Below are 24,411 nucleotides of genomic sequence, written 5' to 3'. Positions count from 1 at the left end.
ACTTAATATACGAATGAAGTGCGTGGCGGCAAGCAGAGAGCAGTGCAGCTGAAGGGCAGGTGGCACGGATGTAGTGGGTGTCGCATTATTAAGGGCACACTTTGAAAGCTGCCTTATTTCTGGATTTGTTCACAAAGCTGGTGTTGGACCTGAGTACAAAAACTGTAAAAACCTTAGACAAAGTTTGAACTCAAATCTCTTATATGCTACACTTTTTCTATACTGTGTTTTATGTGAAGAACATTTTGGGAAGGGTGGAATTACCCTGGTGGCTACCAGTTCAAATGTTTTTTGTATGTGTGAGAAAAGTACACTTAAAAATATACACATATAGGTGGAAAGGGAGGGAGGCGAGGCACCACGCTTGGCATTGCTCCTGCCCTAGCCCCCTCCACACGGGCCCGCGCACGTGCCGTGCGCTACTGCGCAGCCGCAGAAACCTGGGCGGTTTGCGCGCCTCAGTTTGGCGCCTCAGTCGGCTGCAGTTGCGGGGTGTGCACGGTCGCTCTCCAGTTGCAGCGCAGACGCCGAGCCTGAGGCACTCAGAGCTGGGTTCTCCGCCTCACAATGTCTGAGAAGCAGGGTAAGAAGCCCTCCCCAAAGGTGCCTCACTAATTTCTGCCTCTCCACACCCGGCCCAGGGAAAGGCTCAGACAGGGTTCGCACCGAGCCCACTTAGAGGGCTGCCGAACAGACCGCAGGATTGGCTAGTCATCGGTCAGGGCATGTCTAGGGGGTGGCCTCTGGGCCACAGTCCCAGATTGATTAGTGCGCTCGTGGGAACCCAGGCAGGCTGAATATGGCGCCGGGTATAGGGCGTCCCTGGGGCTCTAGGCATCCCGGAAACTCAGTGTCCGCGAGGTGCATGGCATTTCAGAGGCTCAAGGGGTCCCGGGGTTTTGGGGGTCCCGGTTTTTTGGGGTCCGCAAGGCTTGAGGTGATCTGGGGCTTTTGGGGGTCTCTGGGTTCGTGGCGTCCCCAATGCTTGAGGCGATCTGCAGCTTCCGGGGTCCCAGGCTTCATGGTGCCCCACAGGCTGGAGGCAGTCTGGGACTTTCAGGGTCCCGGGGTTCGTGGCGTCCCGGGGGCTGGAGGTGATCTGGACTTTCATTGCCCCGGGGTTCGTGGCGTCCCAGAGACTGGAGGCTATCTGGGACTTCTGGGGTGATAGTTAATGGCGTCTCAGGAGCTGGGGACGACCTAGGGCTTTCAAGGTCCCTGGGGTTCAGCATCCCCGAAGCTTGAGATGATCTGGGGCTTGCAGAGGGGGCCAGGGTTCATATTGTCCTAGGGGCTTGAGGTGACCCTAGAACTGTTAGCGTCCCTGAGGTTCATGGCGTCTCCGGGCTTCATGGCGCTAGCACGTGGTGAGGCCCGGCCTCATTTCCGTCCTGAGAGAGGTGGTTCTTTCCAGGACCCCTAGTGGCCATAGAACAGTATCAGTCGCTGCCACGCCAGAGCCTGGGCCACTGCGGCTGGTTTCCTGTGCCCTCCACAAGGCGGCGTGGCAGGCTTTGGCGCCAGAGCTGGTCCGTGCAGCCTCGCTTTTTCCTTGAACCTTTTCTCAAGGCCTCCTGTGCGCGCTCGCCACAGCAGCTGCTGAGCACGGCGGCGCGCTGCGGCCAAAAAGCGGTTTGGCTTGGCGCCTGGGGCACTTCTGGGAGGAGAGGCTTTTCTTTGCTGAAAGAGCGAGTCTGCACTTGGCAGCCTCAAAATTTCAGCAGCGCTGCGCTGCGGTGAGGTGGTTCCCACCACCTCTCCCTTGATGCCGGCATGTGTGAGCATTTGAGATTTGGCCACTTATTTTTTTAAGTACTTGGTGCTCACTTTCTGGGAAAGGTTGATCCCTTATCCTTTCTCTTTCCCTGTCGGAGGAGGTAGGGGTCCAGGAAGGACCAAGACTCTAAGACGTTCTATAGAAAAGTTGTTTTTTTTTTAATATTGCAACTTTTTAAAAAAGATTTTTTATTCGGGAACACTGGTTTATAATATACATTTCATGTACACAACATTGTATTTTTACTTATGTATATACACCACAGCATGCTCACTGCCAAAATTTTATATAGAATTTTGATTTCGAAGAATTGACAAACTAGCAAGTGGATTCATTATAACATCTATTGAGACTGAGGCTAATTTTGAGTTTGATGGTAACTGCGTTTGATCAAAGACAGGGCAGCCTCGCTGTTTTATGGTAAATATGCAAATAAGGAGAAAGAAAATGAAGATATATGTGTGGAGAAATCCCTGTGTATAGACCCTGTTTCTTTGCTTCAAGAGGACAGATGTAGGAGTCAGAAAATACTGCAAAACGTGAAGACCCCTGTAAAACAGGGGAGCCCTTCTGTGTGTGTTCCAGGGCCATCCTGCCTGCTGTTTGAGCACTGTCGTTTGACAGAAAAAGACAGTCCGCTGGCGATCGCTTCACTTTCTCCTCTGGCCGGCTCTCCCCGAATTAGGGCTTCTCTGGGGTTTTATAACACGAAGTGGTCAATTGGTTTAATGTTTACAAGTAGAAATTTTACAAGCAGCTTTTCTGTGCGTTTATAAAGCAAGGCATGGGCTTGATTCAGTTTCGAGCCTGCCTGTAGCAGATGCTGGGCGATGGGACAGTTTTGGCGGCATTATCCCCCATCTGGTCAACTTCGTAGTCCCTAAAGTTTGATAGGGACAGTAGAAGCGCTGCTTTTTTGAGTCCTGACAGGAGATTTAGAAAGTGATTGTTCAGTGTATTGGCGCACAGTTTTGCTAAAGCAATCTTAGCGGTCTGGCTATTGTAGTCTGCCCTGTTTTGCTGTGTATATTCTTTGCAGTAGTCATCATGTGAAATCCCCTCACCATTGTAAACTATACCTTATCTGATAAAGTCATGACAGCTTAGTTCCTTGCACTTTGGGAATATGATCTTCAAAAAGCTTCTAAATGTTATAATGTCTTAAAAATTGCCTGTGAAGGCTATTATATACCTAAAGGAATTAATTGAAAATTCGCAAGTTTACTGAGAAACTTTAGTTGTGGTTGTCAATAGCTTTACTAGTACCAGTTTGAAAGATCTGTTATACAAAAACTTGTCTTGAAAATAAAATTTCAGTTGCCTTTTTTATTTTCTTCTGATTATAAAATCTAAAGATTACTGTAGAGAATCTTAACAAATACAGAGAAGTCTAATGAAGATAATTTTGCCATCCAGGGACAGTGACAACCTATCATATTTTCATATTCATTAAAATGGTTTAATTTACTAAGTTGATATTTCACATTGAGTTTGTGACCATCTATTTCACATTTTGTGAGATTCAATTTGAATTCAATTTGTCTGATAACGTTTACTTTTGTACTTTATTTCAGAATTATTTATTATCATAAAGATTAATATTAATTTTTAGAGAGCAAGTTTGGAAATTCATGGTCACCACAAAGTGTGGTATGTAACATCAGTTGTATCATTTAAAAGTTAAAAGCATATCATTGAACATATAGTGCAAGGGCCAGGTAATCCAGTTTCTTAAATGAGAAGAAATTTATTGCTCTATAGAATTTGAAGTCCTAGAAATAATACTATTTGTGTGTATACATACATATCTCGAAGCTTCATATTAAGTAACTGACTTGCAATGACTAGAGATACAAAAATATTTAATACATTTTTTCAGCTAAAATGTTTCTTAAACACTCCATAACTTTATAACTTGTTTTCCTCTAGAAACTGTTTAATTTGGTATCTAATCTACACTTTCTCTTTGCTTATGCTTAGATTATGTTGTTATAACTATTGAAGACAGTGATGACGATGATGATAATGTGATAATGGAAGAGTCTAATACAGAGATTACTGAGAATACATTTTCCAGTGACAAAATATTGACTGTACAACCAGATTTTCAAGGCAACAGTGATAACGCTCAGCAACCATCCCAATTGTCATATGGTAATTTTGTTAAATTTCCTCCTGTGTGAAATTTTGCTCCCTGGTCCCCATTTCCAGTAAATTGCTTAAATATTCCTATAACTTACATTAATTAGTTATTATCAGAGGGCCAAGCTTTGTGGTAATAGCACAATGTTTACTTGTGCTTACATTTTCCCTTCATTTAAGCTTTGTCATGTCTCCTTTTCAATTTTGTTCTAGTGGGAGTGGGGAGGTAGCTTGGAAGAACATTGGGGAGAATATAGTCTCTGTCTCTGAAAAATTATTTATACCTGAAAACTAAGATTATAACTGTTTGGTGGCAAAGCAAAAACTGAACTTATGGGAGAAATGGCTTGGGTCAAGAGTCCATGGAACAGATGACATGATTGTCTGTGGAGACAATCTCAAAGAATCAATAAAAAACTCCTAAGCAGTTATAGCAAGATTTCAGGATACACGGTTAATATGCAAAAGTCAATCCTTTTCCTATATACCAGCAATAAACAATTGGAACTTGAAATTAAAAAAAAAAAACACAGCATCATTTACATAAGCACCCAAAAAAGAGTCCTGCACCCAGAACTCTAACTACTTGTCCTTCCAGTGGTTACTTCTCAACCACAATAACGAAGGAAATGTGAGGCCATTCACCTCTTCACTTACACACAGAGCCAAGAGACATTAACGCCTGGGAACATTTCTTCAGTAACTATGTGACAATATGCTCTTTGCCCTTAGAGAATTGGGTTTCCTTAGAGAATTGGGTTTCCTATTCTTCAAAGCGCTGAAATGTTATTACTTACATTGGAAGTCAGAAAGCTTTTTCTGTAAAGAGCCAGATAGTAAATATTTTAGGATCTGCAGATGTAAGGGCTCTGTTGGAACTACTCAGCTCTGCTGTTGAAACATGAAAAACAGCATTGTATTAACATGAGTATGGGTGTGTTTCAGTAAAACTTTATGGACACAGACACTTGAATTTCCTATAATTTTTCCATTTCATGAAATATTCTTTTGTTTTTGAGTTTTGAAACTTAAAAATGTGAAAAAAAAATCCACCAAAAGATGAAACCATTTTTAGCTCCTGGGCTGTATAAAAACAGGCGGCAAGGTGGATTTGGTCTGCAGGCCACAGTTTGCCAATCCCTGATCTAACTAATGCCAAAAGTCATTTGATACCACTTGTTATCAGTTGTTTTAAAACTATATGCAGGACCAGTAGGATACTTTCTTAGTGTATTGTAGAACATCTGACAGCATCCCTCCTTAGTGGGGAAAAAACTAGAGGAGAATTTTCAAATGTAGATACCCTTTGACCTATCATTTCTACTTTCAGGAATTTATCCCATAGAGCTACTTGCAGAAGTGCAAGAGTATTCAACAGTGTTCTTTGCAAGGGCAAAACTTTTGTTTTATTTTTTTATTTTTTAAATTTTTTGTGGGGAGGAGGTAATTGGGTTTATTTTTAAAGGAGCTACTGGGGAATGAATGCAAGAGCAAAACTTTAGAAGTAGCTTGAATATCCATGAGTCAGACACTGGTTAAATAAATCATGGATGGCCTATCTGCATAATAGGAAACTAAGAAGCTGTTAAAGTGATTGCAGTATATACCTAAAGGTATTAGTTTGGAAAGACCAATACACGTGTAGTGGAAAAAGGAGGTTGCAGAGCAGTACTTACAGTCTCATCCCTTTTAGCTATCTAACTAACAGAAAAATTCAGAATAGGAGATTTCAGAAAAGGTGGCTAGGTAATTTTTTTTATTGTGGTAAAATATACATAACACCATATTTATCATTTTAATCATTTGTAAGTGTCCAGTTAGTGGCATTAAACAGCCTAATTACGCTGACTAAAATTTTCAGTACACTGTTGACAGCAGTGGTGAAAACAGGCATCCTGTTCCTAATTTTAAGGGGAAAGCTTTCAAGTTTTTCACCATTGAATATGATATTAGTTGTGAGTTTTCATAAATACTCTTTATCTGATTGTGGAATTTTCCCTCTCTTCCTGGTTTCTGAGAATTTTTATAATGAAATGGTGTTGAATTTTGTCATCAGTTGAGACGATTGTGATTTTTTTCCCCTTTATTCTATTAATGAGATGTGTTACATTTGATTGGTTTTCTTATGTTGAACCACCCCTGCATTCCTGGAATAAATCCCTCTTGGTCATTGTGAATAATCCTTGTAATATACTGTTGGATTAGATTTGTTAGTATTTTGTTGAGGATTTTTGCATCTATATTTATAAGGGATAGAGGTCTGTTTTTCTTCATTTGTAATGTCTTTATCTGGCTTTGAGTTCAGGGTAATTCTGGCTTCATAGAATGAGTTAGTAAGTATTCCCTCTTCAGTGTTTTGGAAGAGTTTGAGAAGGATTGGCCTGTTAATTCTTCTTTAAATGTTTGGTAGAATCTAGCAGTGAAGCCCTTCGGTCCAGACCTTTTCTTTACTGGGAGATTTGTGATGATTGATTCATTCTCTTTATTTATTATAGGTCTCTTGAGATATTCTATTTTGTCTTGAGTCAGTTTAGATAATTAATTTTTTCAATTTTCAGGGCAAATTGTCTTCTCATTTATCAGTATCAAGCAATTAGAAAATATATAGGAAAAAACCCCAATTGTTAATGGCTACAAATAAGTATTTAAAATTCTAAGGAATAAATGAATAAAAAATAGCAGAACCTATATGAAAGGAAAGAAAATACTTTATTGATGGTCATAAAAGAAGGCTTGGGTAGGTGGAGAGACACAAGTTGTTCCTAGATGAGAAAAAAGCACTCTAGTATACCTTAAAAAATATCTTTGGGAAAAACCTGTCTAAGGGACAGGTGATAATTTATCATACTAAACACTAAAAAAATGTTAAAGTACAATTATTGAAATATTATGGTACTAGCTGTGAAATAGGGAGCCAGATTTAATGCAATAGGAAGCTCATACACAGAACAAAGAATTTAGAGTTGATACACTATAGCATGTTAATATGAGAAACATATTACTTAGTGAATCATGCTGGTACAAATGGTTAACTATTGGAAGGGAGAAGCCCATTGGATTTTGCCTCACATTACACTTAAATAATTTCAAGATGGATTAAAGAATTGAATAGCTAGTAAATGGAAGTATGGAAAACTAGAAGAAAATATAGTTTAATTTTTTTTCTCATCCTAGTGAAAGAATGAGGATAGAAACTGTTGGAGAAATCACAAAAATATTAATGAGTTTGATTAAACTGAAAACAAAGAACTCCCTATCTCAAAAACATCAGACTTCAAAATCACATCACCACCTGGGGAAAGTATTTGCTGAAAATGTTCATTTTCCAGAGTTATTATCCTTAAGATAGCAAGACTTCATATAAGTCAACAGGAAACACTGAATCTCCATTAGGGCAATGAGCAGAAGACATGGAAAATAACAAGTCACAGAACAAGAAATCTTAATAGATGGAAAACATCTGAAAAATATTCAATTGGATTAGTAAGAAGAGAAATGCAAATTAAAATGGGATATAAAGATGGTATGAACTTTCGTCTGTCAAATTAACAATTTTTACATGATTCATTTTTGTGATAATGGAGAAAAAACATTGCACTTCAGTTCTCTATAAATGTAAAATTAGTACAACCTTTTTAGATATTTTGGCAGCACCTATCAGGAGCCCCTGAAAGGTTCCTAGCCTTGACCTAGTGATTCTGCTACATATGCATTATAAGGAACTAGATAGAGATGTACATAAATATTTATATTTGAATATGTACACATCATTATAGCACAATAGCGAGCAATTGAAAGTCACATAAATGTCCTACAACAGAAAACAGATAACATAACCTTTGGACATCCACACGATGGAATATTATGCAGGCATTAAAAATATTTAAAAATTATAAATGACATACAAAATTTCTCAGAATATATGTACAGTATGATTCAAACTACTGTATAAAACACATGGAGTAAGAAAAAGAGAAGGAACTATATCTAAGGGATATGATATTTATTAGTGATGAATTTATTAATATTCTGAATTTTTATGAAGAGCTTAATTTTACATACTTTTAATAGAAATCTATCACATACAAAAATATGCACAAATCACAAATATGCAGCTTACATAGTTTTCAAATTAACACATATATGTAATCAACACAACACCAAGAAATAAAAGGTTATGTGCTCCCCAGAATCAGCTCTCACCTCCCTTTCAGTCACTACTCTCTCCCAAGGTAGCACTATCCTGACATCTCCCACCACTGATTACTTTTGCCTGTCTTTGCACTTTAGATCAATTCATATACTATTCTTTTAGGTTCCTGGACCCAATTCCAGTGTGTGTGTTGGGGCTTCCCACACAACATCAAGAAATTCTTGGACACCAGCAGGGTGTCTGAGAAGTCAAGTCAATTCTAACACTATCTATAGAAAGTGTCAGATTCCACAGGTTGAGGATTCAGTCTTACAAGACTCCCCCCCACAACCCGCCCCATAGCTGTGCTTTTGACCGACTTTCTGTAAATCAAAGGTTCCCACAACTGCCTCCTTCTAGGATTAATTTGCTAGAGTGGTTCACAGAATTCAAAGAAACATCTTACTAACTGGACTAACGGTTTATTTTAAAAGGATGTAACTCAGGAACGGCCAGATGAAAGAGAGGCACAGGGCAAGGTCTGGGGAAAGGACACGGAGCTTCCAAGTCCTCTCTTAGCTCTACTCTCCTCAGTCTCCACGTTTTCATCAACCCAGAAGCTCTCTGAACCCTGTCCTTTTGGGTTTTTATGGAGGCTTCATTATGTAGCTACGATTGATTAAATCAATAACCACTGGTGATTGATTCAGCCTCCATCCCCTCTACCCTCCCCGAGGTCAAGGGGATGGCACTGAAGGTTCCAATCTTCTAATCATATGATGGATTCCTCTGGTGACCAGCCCCTGTCCATAGGTGAGCATTCCAAAAGTAACCTCATTAACATAACAAAGACACCTTTATCACTCTCATCCCTTAAAAACTTTTTAAGAATTTTAGGAGCTCAGTACCAGTAACCAGGACGGGAGACCAAATATATATTTCTTACTATAAATCACAATATCACAGCTGTATACTCTTTTGTGTCTAGCTTTTATTCAACATGATGGTTGTGAGACTCGTCATCATAGTATGTGGCTTCTCATTGCTGTGTAGTCTGTCTTTGTATGAAAACACCCAGTTTAATTATTTATATAGCTTGTACTAGTCAGGAAAAAACCAGTTTAAAAAACAAAAATTGCAATTGCAGCTCAAACTGGAGGTATTTCATAACTGAATTTTCCCCACAATATTACTGTGCATTTTTCTAACTTGAAAGTTTTTATGTCCTTTGATTTCTTGCTTCTGAGCCTTTGTTCATTAGTATCTCCACTACAGAATGAAAGGAAAACAGGAAAGGAGGTGAAACTTGAATCCTTTCATTCTGCCTCTCATTACTGCCCTGGCGCAGGATGGATAAATGAATTGGCTCTCTCATTAACACCCCTCCCGGTACTGTGAGGCCAGCGTTCAAATCTACTACAAGATATAATATGCTAGCATTGGACTCAGTGTCTTTTTGTGGTCGAACAGCTGAATGACTGAGAACCATAACCGAGCCTACATAATTCTAGAAGAGCTTTGGCTTATTTTTCACATACATTTATTTAAAGTTTAATACAAAATTTGACTACGGAAGCAATTGTACTCTCAGCGCTGAAATGACCTTAGACATAATCTCAATCAGTTTTCACTTGGCGGGGGAGGAGGCGATGTCTTTAGAGGTCACCCCGGCCACACACTGTGGTAGAGGCCCAACCCGGAATAGATTCCCGTATCACCTCTGGAGGCCGGCAGCCTCTCTGGGTAAAACGCTGGGTAAAAAGTCTCTGAGCTCCTTTACGGAAGCGGTTAGGAAGCATGCTGTTGCTCACTTGTTTCCAGCATTTACTCTGTAGCCTCTACGTTGTGAAGCATTCATTTCACAATTTGAACCAGTATTTGATCTTGATTCTTATTCCTGTGCATTGGCAATAAAGCCCTTCAGTTTTTAAAGGTTTATTCTAAATCAGTTAATGGAAGAACTCTTGTTTTGTCACTCTCCAAAATTCAGCCATGACTCCAGTTCAACTTGAGTTGGCATTCTGAGAACATATCCTTATTACGTTTATTAAGGCAGTAAGTATGTAAATTGACTGTTTTATGCGTTGCTTTTCAGGAGTTGATGACCAAGCAGTTTCAGAAGTGAACCATCCAGCAAATTTAAAAAGATACAGTCTCAACTCCGCGGACGTGGGATTTATCCCGTTGCACAAAAAAGGGCGATTGTCTGTTCCAAGGGAGAATAACATGGTTTGTATATTTAAGTGAAACTCTTCTTTTCATTCTACTTTCTTTTTAATAAATTGCATTTAATTTCATACAGTGAAATGCACAGGTATTAAGTTTACATTTCAATGAGTTTTGACAAATATGTATATCCATTCCTCATCAAAGTAAAGAGAATTTCCATCATCCCAGAAAGTTCCCTTATGCCTCATCCTAGTAAGTCCCCATCCCCTCGAATTTTGGAGAATTACTGTTCTGATGTTTTTTTCATCATAGATTAGTTTTACCTGTTCTAGAACTTTATATAAATACAATCATACAGTATGCACTCTTTTGTGTCATGTTTTCCTTTCCTTTGAGTAATGTTTGATATTCATCTGATTGTAGCACTATTTCACTCCTGTTTATTGCTGAGTAGTATTCTGTTGTATGAATATCAATCATTTATTTATGCATTCTCCTTTTGATGGACATTAGCGTTATTTCTAGTTTTTGGCTATTATGAGTAAAGTGGCTATGAACATTATTATGGAAATCTCTTTGTGAACATACGTTTATATTTAACTTGGGTAGATACTCGGGATTGGAAGTACTGGGTCACAGGGTAGATTATAAGAAACTACCAGTTTTCTGACGCAGTTGTACTGTTTTTCATTTCCATCATATTCTTCTGTGCTTCTAAATCTCTAAAGTTGAATAAAATGGATTATTAAACTATATATAATTAAGCTTAACATAAAATGCATTTATTTACTTACATAAGGATGAGGATAGTAATACCACCTAATTAGTATAGGCAGTTCCCCAATATTTTGATCTTTGGGAATAATGTTAGTTGCCTCCCAAGAGTCGTGGTTTCTGACATAACTATGTGAAAGCATTTTGAAAAGCATAAAGCATTATAGAAGGGTAAGATGAAAATATTGTTTTTATAATTATTAATCTATATTATAATTCCATATAATTTTTACTGCCTAATTTGTTATGCAGGGCTAATTCAGATAATTTTTAAAAGAAAAACTCTGATAACGACTTGGTATGTTTATATTAAAATTATTCTCATAGTCCATAATTAATCCTTAGAATAGAGTTATTATTATAATGAAATTTAATGGTTATTTGCTGTCTGTTTGCTTATTTATACTGTTTTATTCCAAAAAAGGATTTAAGGTGTCTTAGAGATTAATTTAATAAGAAAAATAGGTGCTTAAGTGTTTCCTATTTTGTCCACAGAGTGTCACTGTTAGATTATTTGAAAATCAAAAGCCATCTAGCATTTGATTCTTTGTGGTTAGAAATATTTGCTTTTAAAGCAGTTCTGGTGCCAGATTACTGGAAGACTAGTCTTTCTACCCTGAAGTACATAAAGGGTTAAGCTTGATGGAAAATGTTGTCTTAAACGTAGTTGGGTTAATGAGAGAACAGTTCTGCACATATCTTTCCATGTTGTTGTAGTATTTGCAATGGTCAGAGATCCTTTAGGCCTTTGGAGCTTCTTGAAGGCGAAATTGAAGTCTTAAAACTTTTCTTTCAATTCTTTCTTTAATATTTCCTTTTGCTTTAATAAATCCTCCCTATACAAGAACATGAATATTTGATTGTGAAGAAGGTGGACCTGACATTAGTGAATGTATAAAAAATTGAATATGTAATATTAATTGATAATTGCCAAATATATTCACATTTACTATCATAAAGAAAATCATTAAAATTCTTCAATTTTCATTTATTGTGGAGTTACTCTGAACTCGTGAGCTCAAGGAAGTATTTCCTCACATGAATGCTTAATCATTTTATTTACCTCTCTTCCTTATCTAATAGAAATTCATAGTACTTTTATTTTGTACCCTGTTTTAGTAGCTTTTCTAATTTTCGCAACAGCTTTAGATTTACAAGAGAGTGCAAAAATATTACAGAGAGTTCTTGTGTATACACTTCACACAACTTCCCTTAATGTTAACTTACCTGTATAACTTAAAGTTATGGTAACTCTATAACCACAGTGCAGTTTTCAAAACCAAGGTATTAACATTGGTACAGTACTATTAGCTAAACTGCATCCTTGTTGGAATTTCAGCATTCCCCTTCCCCCATGTCATTTTTCTGTTCCAGAATCCAATCCAGTATCCTACATTGAATTTAGTTGTGTCTCCTTAGTTTCTTCCAGTCTGTGACAAGTCCTCATTCTTTCCTTGTCTTTCATGACCTTGACATTTTTGATGAGTGTACTGATCAGTTATTTTCTAAAATGTCGCTTGATTTTGGTATGTCTGATATTTTCTCTTGAATAGATTGAGATTATGCATTTTTGGCAAGAACGCCACACAAACCATGTTACCTTCTCACTGAATCATTTCAGGAGTACAAGGTTTCCATATAGCTTTTGTCTAGTGTTAACATCAATCACCTGGTTATCATGATGTCTTCTGGATTTTTTTTCACTGCAAAGTTACTATTTTCCCTTTGTAATTAATAAATATCTTGGGTGGGAGTGTACTTTGATGCTATGCTAATATCCTGTCCTCAGCTTTTTACCCTGAGTTGACTTAGCTCATGGATTTTACCATGGACTTTACCTGCAATGTTTACTAATGTGGTATTTGCCTAATGGTGACTTTCTGTTTTCCTTATTGCTTTATATTTATTAATTGGAATTGGTTTGTAAGGAATAATTGTCCTTTCTCCCCCATTTATTTATTTATTCAGTTATATATTTTATATAAGTATGGACTCATGGGCAGTTATTGTATTAAAAACGTTGTCATCCAACATTATCATTATTTTGTTGATCAAATTTTCCAGCTTTGGCCATTGGGAGCTCCCTCCAACTGCCGCCTGTGGCTTTTTGACATGCCCCCACTTTTTTTTTTTTGAGCAATTTCTTATTTTCTGACATTACAAGGTGTTCTAGCCTCATTTATACTTTCCCTGTGTCAGCCCTGGAATTCACCTCTCTCCAAGGAGCTCTGGTTCCTTTTATTGGAGAGTGGTATTTAGAAATCAAGACCTGGACACTAGGTGTGTTCATTGCTACTCTTGTGTCATTGATCTTAGGCCTTCTCAGTGGACACAGCTAGGAAATAAATGTATGTATACTAATCCATGCATATGCATACATTTACATTTCTATATCTGTTTTTATATATATTGTAAATTATGTGTTCATACTGATATTCAGAAGCTTTTCTTAAACTTAGATTCTTATATAATAAATTCCTTCCTTTAACCCCCTTTTAAATCAGCTCTTTTTCATTCTCATGAATGTGGGTTTTGGTTTTACTTTATCTCTGCTTTATATTGTAGGCTTCTGAAATCCTTTTGGAATGTAGGTAATAAAAGAACAATTAAAATACAGAAATATATAACGTTATTTTTTCTAGTGTTTTATTTGGCTCTCAGAGACATTAAAAATTGACTTACTTATTTCTGTGCTATTAATAGGCGTGCAATGCATCTGAAGTTTTTTTTTGATGAAAATCATCAAAACCAGCTTCCAAAACTCCAACGCAATTGTGAAGTATCAAAGTTGTCTCTTAAATGTAGTTTTCTAAGACATTGAGCTGAAATTTTCTTTACATCATTCAATTTCATTGTACTGTTAATAGAAAATTTGCTATGCTGAGTTCTGTATGATTATCACTCCACTGTGATACATTTGAAAAAATATCTACTTGAAACAACATCCCTAGGTGAAAAACTTGAACTAAAAATATGACTTTTGTAGCTTAAAAAAAAAACCCATAACTGCTTAAGTGTAGTTAAGTCTCTTTCATCTAGACCGTTCAATATTGAATTTCTCCAACATTCTTTTTTAAGAAAATTGGCTGATTTGGAATAAATTTACTATGCCTAAATGTGTTATCAAGATATCTCAATTGAAACAAAATGGCAGCCCACCACTATTTTTTAAAGAGTATATCTTACATAATTTTGAGGGGATTTTGTAAAAATTGACATGTTGATAGAGACTGATAGAAAAGAAGTATGTAATTATCAAGGGTTTTGTGAGCTGCATACCCTAGAAGTAAAGAACATTTATAAAAAAATGTTCCTTAACATATAAAGTTTCTTAATGAGCTAGCATACTTTGAAAAGTAAAAGATGCTTATGTGAGTCTTTATCATTATTACTCTTGAGAAGAGAAGTGGAATACTTAAAGGGAACCTATGGTGTCTTCTGGGGAAGGATGTCCAGAGGGTGGGACTGTAGGGGTGACATAGAGAGTTCTGACTTTGAGCAGGGCCATCCCTGGCCTGCTTTACATCAGTAAACATGACGAACTAGGTTGACACTGCTCTACCAGGACCTTCTGAGCGATGTGCAGGATGTGGTGAGACAGAGCATCTACAATAAGAAATGCCCAGATTCCAAAGTCACGGGCCTGAAACACCCCTCAGGGATCCTCTCCATTTCTCCTAATTTGACAGCTCCCTCCTTTCTTCAGCTCCTTCCCTTACCAGTCTGGGCCACATGGTGCAGCATTTCATCTTTTCCTTTTTTTGATCCTTGCCTACCGTTGCCCGGTGATTTTCAGACAACCCCAATCCTTGTCTCTTATTTCATGGAGAAAATGGAGGACGTGGAACAGAAATCTCCACCAAGTCCTGATTCCTCTCCCCACAGCCAACAAACTTGGCTGGATCCATCTCTCTGCTGACCTCCTTCCCGACCATTCGAACGGGAAGGTGTTTTCCTCTACCAGGCTAACACCTTCGCTGGTTTCTGCATCCAACCCTCTTTCCCTGTGTTCAGACACCTCCCTTCATTGGTCGTCCCTCTCTCCTCTACATCTTCAGCCTCTGTCTCTATCACTCAGCATATTCATCCTCCTACAGTTTTTAAAAAATCACTTCTTTTGGCCTCTTTAGCTGTCATCCTTGCTCTCTTCTTCCCTTCATAACCGAGCTCTTTGAATGTCATTTCTATTTACTATCTAAACATCTAACTTCCTGTTTTTATCTCTCTCTCTTTTAATCATAAAAGTAAGACATATGTATATAGTTCACAGAAAAGTTAAACAGTAGAGAGTAGCTTAAATGAAACATGGAAGTCTTTTCCTCTCCACACTCAGCCCTGTACCTTGGAGGCAACCACCTTTAATAGTCTTTAAATTCTTGCAGTTTCTACCATTATACAAATAATATATTCTGTTTCTTTTTGTGTTAACTTTCTATGTTAACTTTTTAAAATTTCATTTTTTGTTGAAGTGTAGTTGATTTACAATGTTAGTTTCAAGTGTACAGCAAAGTGATTCTGTTATACATATACATATATATATTTTTTTCAGATTCTTTCGATGTTAACTATTAACTTACCACTTTGAAAAATGAGGAATTTAATTCTTTCATCTTCCCCACTCTGAAATTAGTTACACTGTTATTTGTAGTTCTTTTATTGCTCACTGTAATTTTTATTAATAAACTTTTTTACCTGTTTTGTCAGCTTTAGACAGCAGTCCTTTAACCATACTCATGCTCCATCGCTTAAGAACTAGAAATTAGCATTCCATACACTATCCTCCATTTACTTCCTTACAATGCCCATTTCTTACATTCCTACCATTGTCAAAGTTTATAAATTTTGTTCTGTAAACTATTAATAAGCCTTCCATGTTTTGGATATAGGTTATTTCTAAAAATCAAAAATAAATAGTCAGTGCTTACAATTCTCGGATTTTGTAAACATTTTCTATAGAACTAAATAATGTCATTGGCCTCATAGGGAAACAAATATAATTTTTTATTGAAGTATAATTGACATACAACATGGTATTAATTTCAAGTGTACAACATAATGATTCAACATTTTTATACATAGCAAAATGATTCTCACAATAAGTCTAGTTATCATCTGTCATCATACAGAGTTACAAATTTTTTTTTGTGATAACAGCTTTTAAGATTTACTTTCTTAGTAACTTTCAAATTTGCAACACAATGTTATTGACTATGCTTTTCAAATTAGTGTCTTCCATTTCTTTGTACAAATAGCCCGAAGTGGAATTGCTGGATTATATGGTAGTTCTATTTTTAGTTTTTTGAGGAACCTCCTTAAGTGTTTTCCATAGTGACTGCACCAATTTACATTCCCACCAACAGCACAGGAGGGTTATTTTTTCTCCACATCCTTACCAATGCATGTTATTTCTTGTTCTCTTGATAATAGCTCTTCGGACAGCTGTGAGGTGATAATCTCATTGTAGTTTTGGTTTGCATTTCTCTGATGATTAGTGAGCATCTTTTCATGTACTTGTTGGCCATTTCTATGTTTTTGGAGGAATGTCTGTCTGTTCAGTTCCTCTGCACATTTTTTAATTGGATTGTTTTTTGTTACTGAGTTGTATATATTTTGGGTATTAACCTCTTATCAGATATATGACTTGAAAATATCTTCTCCAATTCAGTAGGTTGCCTTTTTGTTTTGTTGATGGTTTCCTTCACGATGCAGAAGCTTTTTAGTTTGATGTAGTCCCATTTATTTTTGCTTTTGTTGTCATTGCCTTTGGGGTCAGATCCAGAAAAGTATTGCTAAGACTGATGTCAAGGAGCTTTCTGCTTGTGTTTTCTTCTAGTTTTATGGTTTCTGGTCTTACATTCAAGTCTTTAATCCATATTGAGTTAATTAAGAAATATAATCTTATGTTGCTAATTCTCTACTATTCAGTGTCCTGAGCATCAAAGTCTATGGATTCTCTCCTGTATTCCAGCAGCACTCAACATCATGTTATATTCTAGTTGGTTTTCTTTTTGAACTGGGACTTTATTTGCCTAAACATTTTCTTATATAGAAGTTTTTTTTTTCCTTTTGGAGTTTCTGCTGACCGTTTATTTTTGTTGAGAGAAGAAATACAGCTTTTCATCTCTTTGCTAGGATTTTTGGACTTCAGAGTCATTCTCCATGTTAAATGGAATCTTTTTTCTTCTTAAAGTCATTTTTTCACTAATCCTTCCTGTTCTAATTTAAACCAATTACTTTATGGGCACAACTGTCATCTCAGTACTGTTTTTGATTGCCTGCTGCTTCTTGGACCCCATGGCTTCCTCATCTTGGATTCCCCTCTTGTTTTCTTTTTAATTTTCTCTGAGTAACTACTCCTTAAACATTTTTTTTCCAAGAAAGGTGCATATGAGTTACATTTCCAGAGTCTTAGCATATCTGAAAATTTCTTGGTGTCCCTTTATGTCTCTTATGTCCCATATTTGTCCCTCATGCTAAGTATGGAATTCTAGGTTCAAAATTACTTTCCCATAGAAATTCTATCCTAGCATCTAGTGCTCTTTAGAAGTTTGTTAGTATTATGATTCTTTATAGATTAATTTTTTTCTCTGTCTTTGGAAACTTTTAGAACCTTTATCTCTTTTCTATATATCCTGAGCCCTTTCAATATGAAGATTTGTACCATTCTTTAGCTCTGGTAGAATTTTTTTTTTCTTTCCTGCTTTCTGTATACTCTGTTCCCTCTATCTAGAATGACTTTTAGTTGTATGTGACAACTCTTACATCATCCACATTGCTTAATGTTTATCTCACTTTCTGTCTCTGGCCATGTGCAGTGTTCTGACAGATATCCTTGACTTTGTCTTCCTGGTGTTCTGTTGATTTTTTTTTTTGGCACAGTCAATCATACTTATAATTTTCAGTAATTTGTTCTTATTTTCTAATTCCCAATATTTTATAGCATTATATTTTTGTTTTTTATTGTGTGATATCATCCTGAATGTCTTGAGCATATTATTTGGACGTATTAAAAGTGTTCTTCTGTTTTTGAAATTACTTCTTTCTCTTCTAAGTTATTTTGTACTGTCCATTAGTCCCTCTCTCCTTAGTCTAAATTTACCTAAATGATTCTCTTTTTACCAAAGCTCTTGATTCCGTACAATTCTGAAAATCTATGTCTTTAGCCTATGCTGCTCTCTGTGGCCCCAGAATCATGTATGTATTTAGCCATCACCTGCTAGAGAACTCTATAAAATGTGTACAAAATCATCTTTTCCTTATTTCCTCTCTCAGGTTAACAACTACCATTTCCTTCATTGTTTAAGCCAGAAATCCAGACATTGTCCTTGACTAGTTCCTCCTCCTCTCCCACATTCACTAAATTTGATGGCTCTCTCTCTCTTTAATATCATTCAAAACAGTTTCTTTTACATCCTAACTACTATGACATTGATCCAGACTCTCATCATTTTTTTAACATTTTCTAAAAATGAGTCTGACTCATGTCTTTCCCATGCTTGAATTTCTATTGCCTTCAGGGTAAAAATATAAATATGGCACTTCTTACCTCCTCAGCCTCCTTTCCCAACACTTTTTCCTCTAAGTGTCACACTTTGCACTAAACTATAAATAGTTACCTAAATATATTATGCTAATTCATGTTCTGGTATTTTTGAATTTGCTGTTCCTTCTGCCCTGTATGCCCTTCCGTGCATCTTCACCTGGTGAACAATTTCTAATCTTTTAATTCTCAATACAGACATTTCCTTCTCTGAAAAGACTGCCATGACTGCCAGCCTGGATTAGGTCCCATTTTTTTTTCTGTGCACACTTAGCCTCCTGTTCTTACTTGTATCATGGCACTGGTAATAATGATAGATGATCGAGCACTATTGGACCAGTTATTATGTAGTATTGTTATTATTATGTTAGTATTATAATAATACTATAGTACCTTGTTTTGTCCTCAAGATAACTTTGAGAGAGATTTTCATCCCCAATTCTATACATGAGGAAATTGATGCACAGAGAAGTTAAGTAACTTACCCAAGGTCACAGAGCTAATAAGTAGTAGAACTCTAGTATTTGAACCCAACCTCATTCTCTGAGAGCCTGTGCTGCTTACCCCAGTGCTATAGGCCAGTGAGTCTCACATTTGATCATACATTCAAATCACCTGGAGGGTTTGTGAAAACATAGGTGGCTGCCCTTGCTCTCAGAGTTCCTGCATCAGGTCTGAGGTGGGAGATTTTGCATCTTTTCTTTTTTTCCTTTTTTAATTGAAGTATAGTCAGTTTACAATGTTGTGCCAATTTCTAGTGTACAGCATAATATTTCAGTCATATATATACATACGTATATTCCTTTTCAGATTCTTTTGCATTATAGATCACTACAAGATACTGAATATAGTTCCCTGTGCTATACAGTAAAAGCTTGTTGTTTATCTGTTGATTTTGCATTTCTGACAAGCTATAGGTGATACTGATGCTGGTCCATGGACCACACTTTGAGAACCACTGTCCAGGCTGCAAACCAATTTCTTCACTGAAATTGTCTATTTGCTTGTCTTTCTCCCCAGCTAAAATGGAAGTTTGGCAGGAGCTGGTTCGTTTTCTCTTTTCTTTTTTTTATGTCTGCATTCCTAGCATCTAGCAAAGTAGTTCTGACAGGGGGTAGGCCCTCCATAAATGTTTATTTGAATGAATGAATGAGGTAATGGTTCTGGGCTCTTCATTTAAGTGTATTTTTTGCCCGAATGAAATTTCTGTGTATTTTAAGAATTCTCAGGTTTTATCAGTCACATACCTGACTGGCATACGGGGGCTGCATACACAAAGGTTTTGTAAGGTTAATTGTTAATTACATGATTGTAAAATACTCTGACGCTGAAAGTCACATTGGTTATATTTGACTCACTGTTCTTTCTAGAGTGGACCGGTCACTGCCTGTTAATTTATACCATCATTACATGCAAAGAGGCTCTTTGGCCTTTTAGCAGATTTAAACATATCTTTCTTAAAATAGCACCTTCCTTGATGTAGAATGATTCTATCATAAATGTGATGGCTTATAGAGCTTGTGGTACATTTACTTTCCAGTGTTCAAGCTTCTTAAAATGCCTGTGGGACGAGGAGTAGCTGAGTGGGAGGTCGGGGCTCCTTATCTCAGCCAGCTCAGCTCTGTGTCACTACCAACCAGGCATCAAATGGGAAACAAGAAATTTCTCACCACTTGAGAACTTTGTTTCTAACAGTCAAAGTTTGGCTTTATGGTATTTTCTTATGTTACTTTTCTTTCCAAATAGAAATTACTAAAATTTTTTTTTATTATAACAGGTTTTGCAAGAACTTCTTGAAAACATAGAGAGGCAGGTTAACCGCCTTTGTGAAATTGTTTCACGAATGCAGCATTCTTTGGAGAAATCATTGTCACTAAACGATGTAAGTGTTATAAGAACATTTTTAGTACTTTGATAAGCCTCTAGTTTCTAAAAATCAGTCAGTTAGAAGTGATAGAGAACTAATAACTGTGAGTTTATCTATACTTACTTTAGCAGCAAGTTGGAGACTAAACCTCCTTTGGAAGAATGCTGAAGTTTAGTTTAGGTTTGAGAGATTATGATACTGAGTATTTGTGTGTTTGTAACCATGAGGTATAAAATGCAAAGTGTAGGGTTGAAGAGGAATAAAAACCATATAATCAAAATTCAACATTTTTACTTGACTTTGGAAAATGATATTGCAAGGAAAATAGGTATTAATGTTTTTTTAACCAACTTTTTAATTCTTAATTTTACTCACAGATGATTAATACTGGCTTTGTGTCATTTTAGAGGTCATCTGGATTTGCACAAAAATGTTTTGATTGTGTACCTCATGGAGATATTAAGTCTAAAAACCAAAGAAAGGAGCTTAACCCATTGTGTTCTCTTACCCTGGACAGGGAGATTGTAACCCAACTATTCCAGTGGAAAGGCAAGAAAACGGTGCCGAGATCAACCCTGTAGGAACATCTCTTCAGTCAGCAGCACTTCCTAAACTGCAGGAGCCAGTTCTCACGGAAAGTCCACCACTTCCCAAAATTGTCTCCTCATATTCATTACAGCCATGTCTCACACCAGGCAGCCCGTTTTCTGATCCTGGTGTTCCATCCTTTTTCAGCGAAGGTGCCGAAAGTACCAACAGTGTTATCTCACCTGCCCAGGCTAATCTAGCAGTACCTACAGCAGTTCTCCCACAGGGAGAACCCAGTCTGGCAGACACCCCTAAGACACCCTCAACTATAATGGAAAATAATAGCGTGAGCCCAGACACTGCCTTGCCACCTCGCTGCATCCTTCCCAATTCTGGTGAGTTTGAAATGCCACACATTATAAATAGCATCCTTTAATCTAGATTCTAAAGCATCCTTAATGCAAACTAGTGATAGCTATTTTTTAACTAAAAGTTTTATATTGAGATAATTGTAGATTCACATGTAGTTGTAAGAAATAATGCAGAGTGATGCCTTTTACCCAGTTTCCCCCAATGGTAGGTAACATCTTGTTAGTTCTGTGCAGTTTTATCACATGAGAAGGTTTGTATATCCACTGCCATAGTCAAGGTATAGAACATTTCCATCACCACAAAGATCATTTGTATTGCCTTTTTATAACCACACCTGTCACCCTCCGGTAACCCTGCCCTCCCTGTTCCCCTGTCTCTAACTGTTGGCAACCACTGATCTAGTCTCCATTTGGGAACTTTGTCACTTCAAATTGTTATATATTTGGATGCATGTAGTATGTAACATTTTGATATTGGCTTTTTCTACTCAACATAAGTCCCTAGAGATTAAACCAAGTTGTTCACTAGTTCCTTTTTATTGCTGAGTACAGATGTGTCATAGTTTAACCATTCATCTGTTGAGGAAAATTCTGTGTTTTTTTTTTTTCAGTTTTTGACTATTAGTTGCTATGAATATTCATGTATAGGTTTTTGTGTAAATAAAAGTTTTCATTTCTCTGACATGTATACCCAAGAGTGCAATTGCTAGTTATATGTTAATTACATGTTTAATTTTATGAGAAACTACCTGTTTTCCAGTGTAGCTGTACCATTTTACATTCCTATTAGTTATGTATGAGTGATCCAGTTTCTCTGCATCCCTATTTCTGCATTTCTGCTGTTTCCATGATCCTTTCTTCCTTCTGATGCTTCATGATTCATTCTTACATCATATCCTATCTGATAGAAGATTTTCTTCTAGTTTTTTCTTTAAGAGTAAGTCTGCTGGGGACAAAATCTTTTAGTTTTCCTTTGTGTGAGAATATCTTTATTTCTCCTTTTTTCCTGAAGGATAGTTTCCCCAGTGTAGAATTTGTGAATGAAAGTTCTTGTATTGTAGCCCTTGAAAACTTTTTATTTACAGAAATGCCAGGAAAAGAAGAAATCAGCCTTGAAAACAGCACAGAATCAGTGCATTACCCAACTTTATTCAGAAATGACAGTGGCCAAGATACTGCTTCTTCGTCTATCTTCATCCCTCTCAATTTTAGTGAGTTTGAAATGACACATGTTACAAGTAGCACTATTTAATCTAGATTTACTAACATTCTCAGTGCAAATCAATGGGTAGCTCTTTTTTATTTTTATTTTATTTTTATTTTATTTTTTAACATTTTTTATTGATTTATAATCATTTTACAATGTTGTGTCAAATTCCAGTGTAGAGCACAATTTTTCAGTTATACATGAACATATATATATATATTCATTGTCACATTTTTTTTCCTGTGGGTAGCTCTTTTTTAAATTAAGCTTTTTATTTTGAAATAATTTTAGATTCATGTGTAGTTGTAAGAAATCATACAGAGATCCTATTTATGCTGTACCCATTTTCCTCAACACCATCTTGTTAAACTATAGTGAAATATCACAATTAGGATACTGACATTGATTAAATATACATTTGTGTGTGTGTGTGTATGTTTGTGTGTATTTAGTTCTATGCAATTTTATTCCATGAGTTGATGTATTTCCCCACCATCACAGATGTAATATAGAACATTTCCATCCTTACCACAAAAACCCTTCATATTGCCCTTTTATAACAACAACTACTCCCTCTGGTCACCCTTTCCTCCCACCCTCTCCTTTCCTAATCCCTGGCAAGCAGTGAACTGATTTCCCTTACTATGGTCTTGTCACTTGAATATTACCATTTAAATGGGATAAGATACTGTATAACCTTTTGGACATGACTTTTTATTTATTTGTTTATTTATTTTACCAAACATGATTTCCTGGCAATTTACACCAATTGTTGCATATATCAAGAGTTCCTTCCTTTTTATTGTTGAATACTGTTCCATGCTGTGGGTGTATAACTTTTTGTCTGTTCACCATTGAAGGACATCTGGGATATTTCCAATTTTGGGCTATTACAAGTTTAGCTCTACGGACAGTTATGTAACGGTTTTTGTGTAAATGTAAGTTTACATTTCTTTGAGATAAATGCCCAAGAGGGTAATTCTGGGTCATATGTAATTCCATGTTTAGTTTTATGTGAAACTACTGAAGTTATTTTTCAGAGTAGCTGTACCATTTTACCTTTCATCCGTAATATATGTGATATAATTTCTCTACATGCATGTTTCTTCTCTTTCCATTCTTCTTTCTTTCTTTCTTCTTGATGCTCAAAGATCCATTCTTTCATCATATCCTTTCTGTTTGAAGATTTTTTTAGCCTTCCTTTAAGGGTAAGTCTGCAAGAAACAAGTTCTTTTAATTTTCCTTCATGTGAGGAATGTCTTTATTTCCCATACATTAATGAAGGATAGTTACATTGTGTATAGAATTAATGATTGAAAGTTATTTTCTTAAGCACTTGAAAAATGTTTTTCCTGTAGATACACCAGAAACCAGCCTGGGAAATAACCCTGAGACAAAAAGTAACCCAACTTTATTGATAAATGACAGTGGCCAATGTTCTTCGTCTTTCATACTCCCACCCAATTTTGGTGAGTTTCAAATGAGACATACTACAAGTAGCACTGCTTAATCTAGATGTGTCAATATCCTTAATGCAAGCTAGTCGTAGCCCATTTTTAAAATGAAACTTTTTATTTTGAAATAATCTTAGGTTCGCATATATTTGTAAAAAATATAAAGAGAAATAATATAAAGAAATTCACACATATTTGTAAGTAATAATATAAAGAGATCCTTAATATAAAGAGACTCTTTCCTCCCAATGATAATTTCTTACACAACTAGTAAAATATCACAACCAGGGTATTGACATTGATACAATACACACATGTTATTGAGATGCTCCCAGTTTTACTTGTAGTAATTTGTGTCTGTTTATGTTTATTTCTGTCTAATTTCATCACATGAGTAAGTGTCAAGATACAGAACATTTCCATCACGTAAGATGCCTCTTTTTGCCCTTT

General features: G+C 36.5%; 1 protein-coding gene across 4 annotated transcripts in view; it reads left to right on the top strand.

Moving 5' to 3' along the window:
• Positions 1–494: 494 nt before the first annotated feature.
• The window catches only part of BEND2 (BEN domain containing 2), a 59,833-nt gene continuing 35,916 nt past the window's right edge, over positions 495–24,411 (top strand). For 2 of the 4 annotated variants that reach the window (XM_072956299.1, XM_072956298.1), the window contains exons 1-7: positions 495–583; positions 3,758–3,931; positions 10,147–10,280; positions 20,312–20,416; positions 20,919–21,324; positions 22,386–22,511; positions 23,866–23,976. In XM_072956299.1, coding sequence (XP_072812400.1) covers positions 568–583; positions 3,758–3,931; positions 10,147–10,280; positions 20,312–20,416; positions 20,919–21,324; positions 22,386–22,511; positions 23,866–23,976 — 1,072 coding nt within the window. In that variant the 5' untranslated portion in view covers positions 495–567. The remainder of the gene's footprint in view (positions 584–3,757; positions 3,932–10,146; positions 10,281–20,311; positions 20,417–20,918; positions 21,325–22,385; positions 22,512–23,865; positions 23,977–24,411) is intronic. The other 2 variants (XM_072956300.1, XM_072956301.1) reach the window with 2 other exon arrangements.

Source organism: Vicugna pacos, chromosome X (assembly GCF_048564905.1).
Source record: "Vicugna pacos chromosome X, VicPac4, whole genome shotgun sequence".
Classification (NCBI taxonomy): Eukaryota; Metazoa; Chordata; class Mammalia; order Artiodactyla; family Camelidae; genus Vicugna; species Vicugna pacos.
Note: the sequence above shows the minus strand (reverse complement) of the source record. Positions and strands in the feature narration are given on the sequence as shown.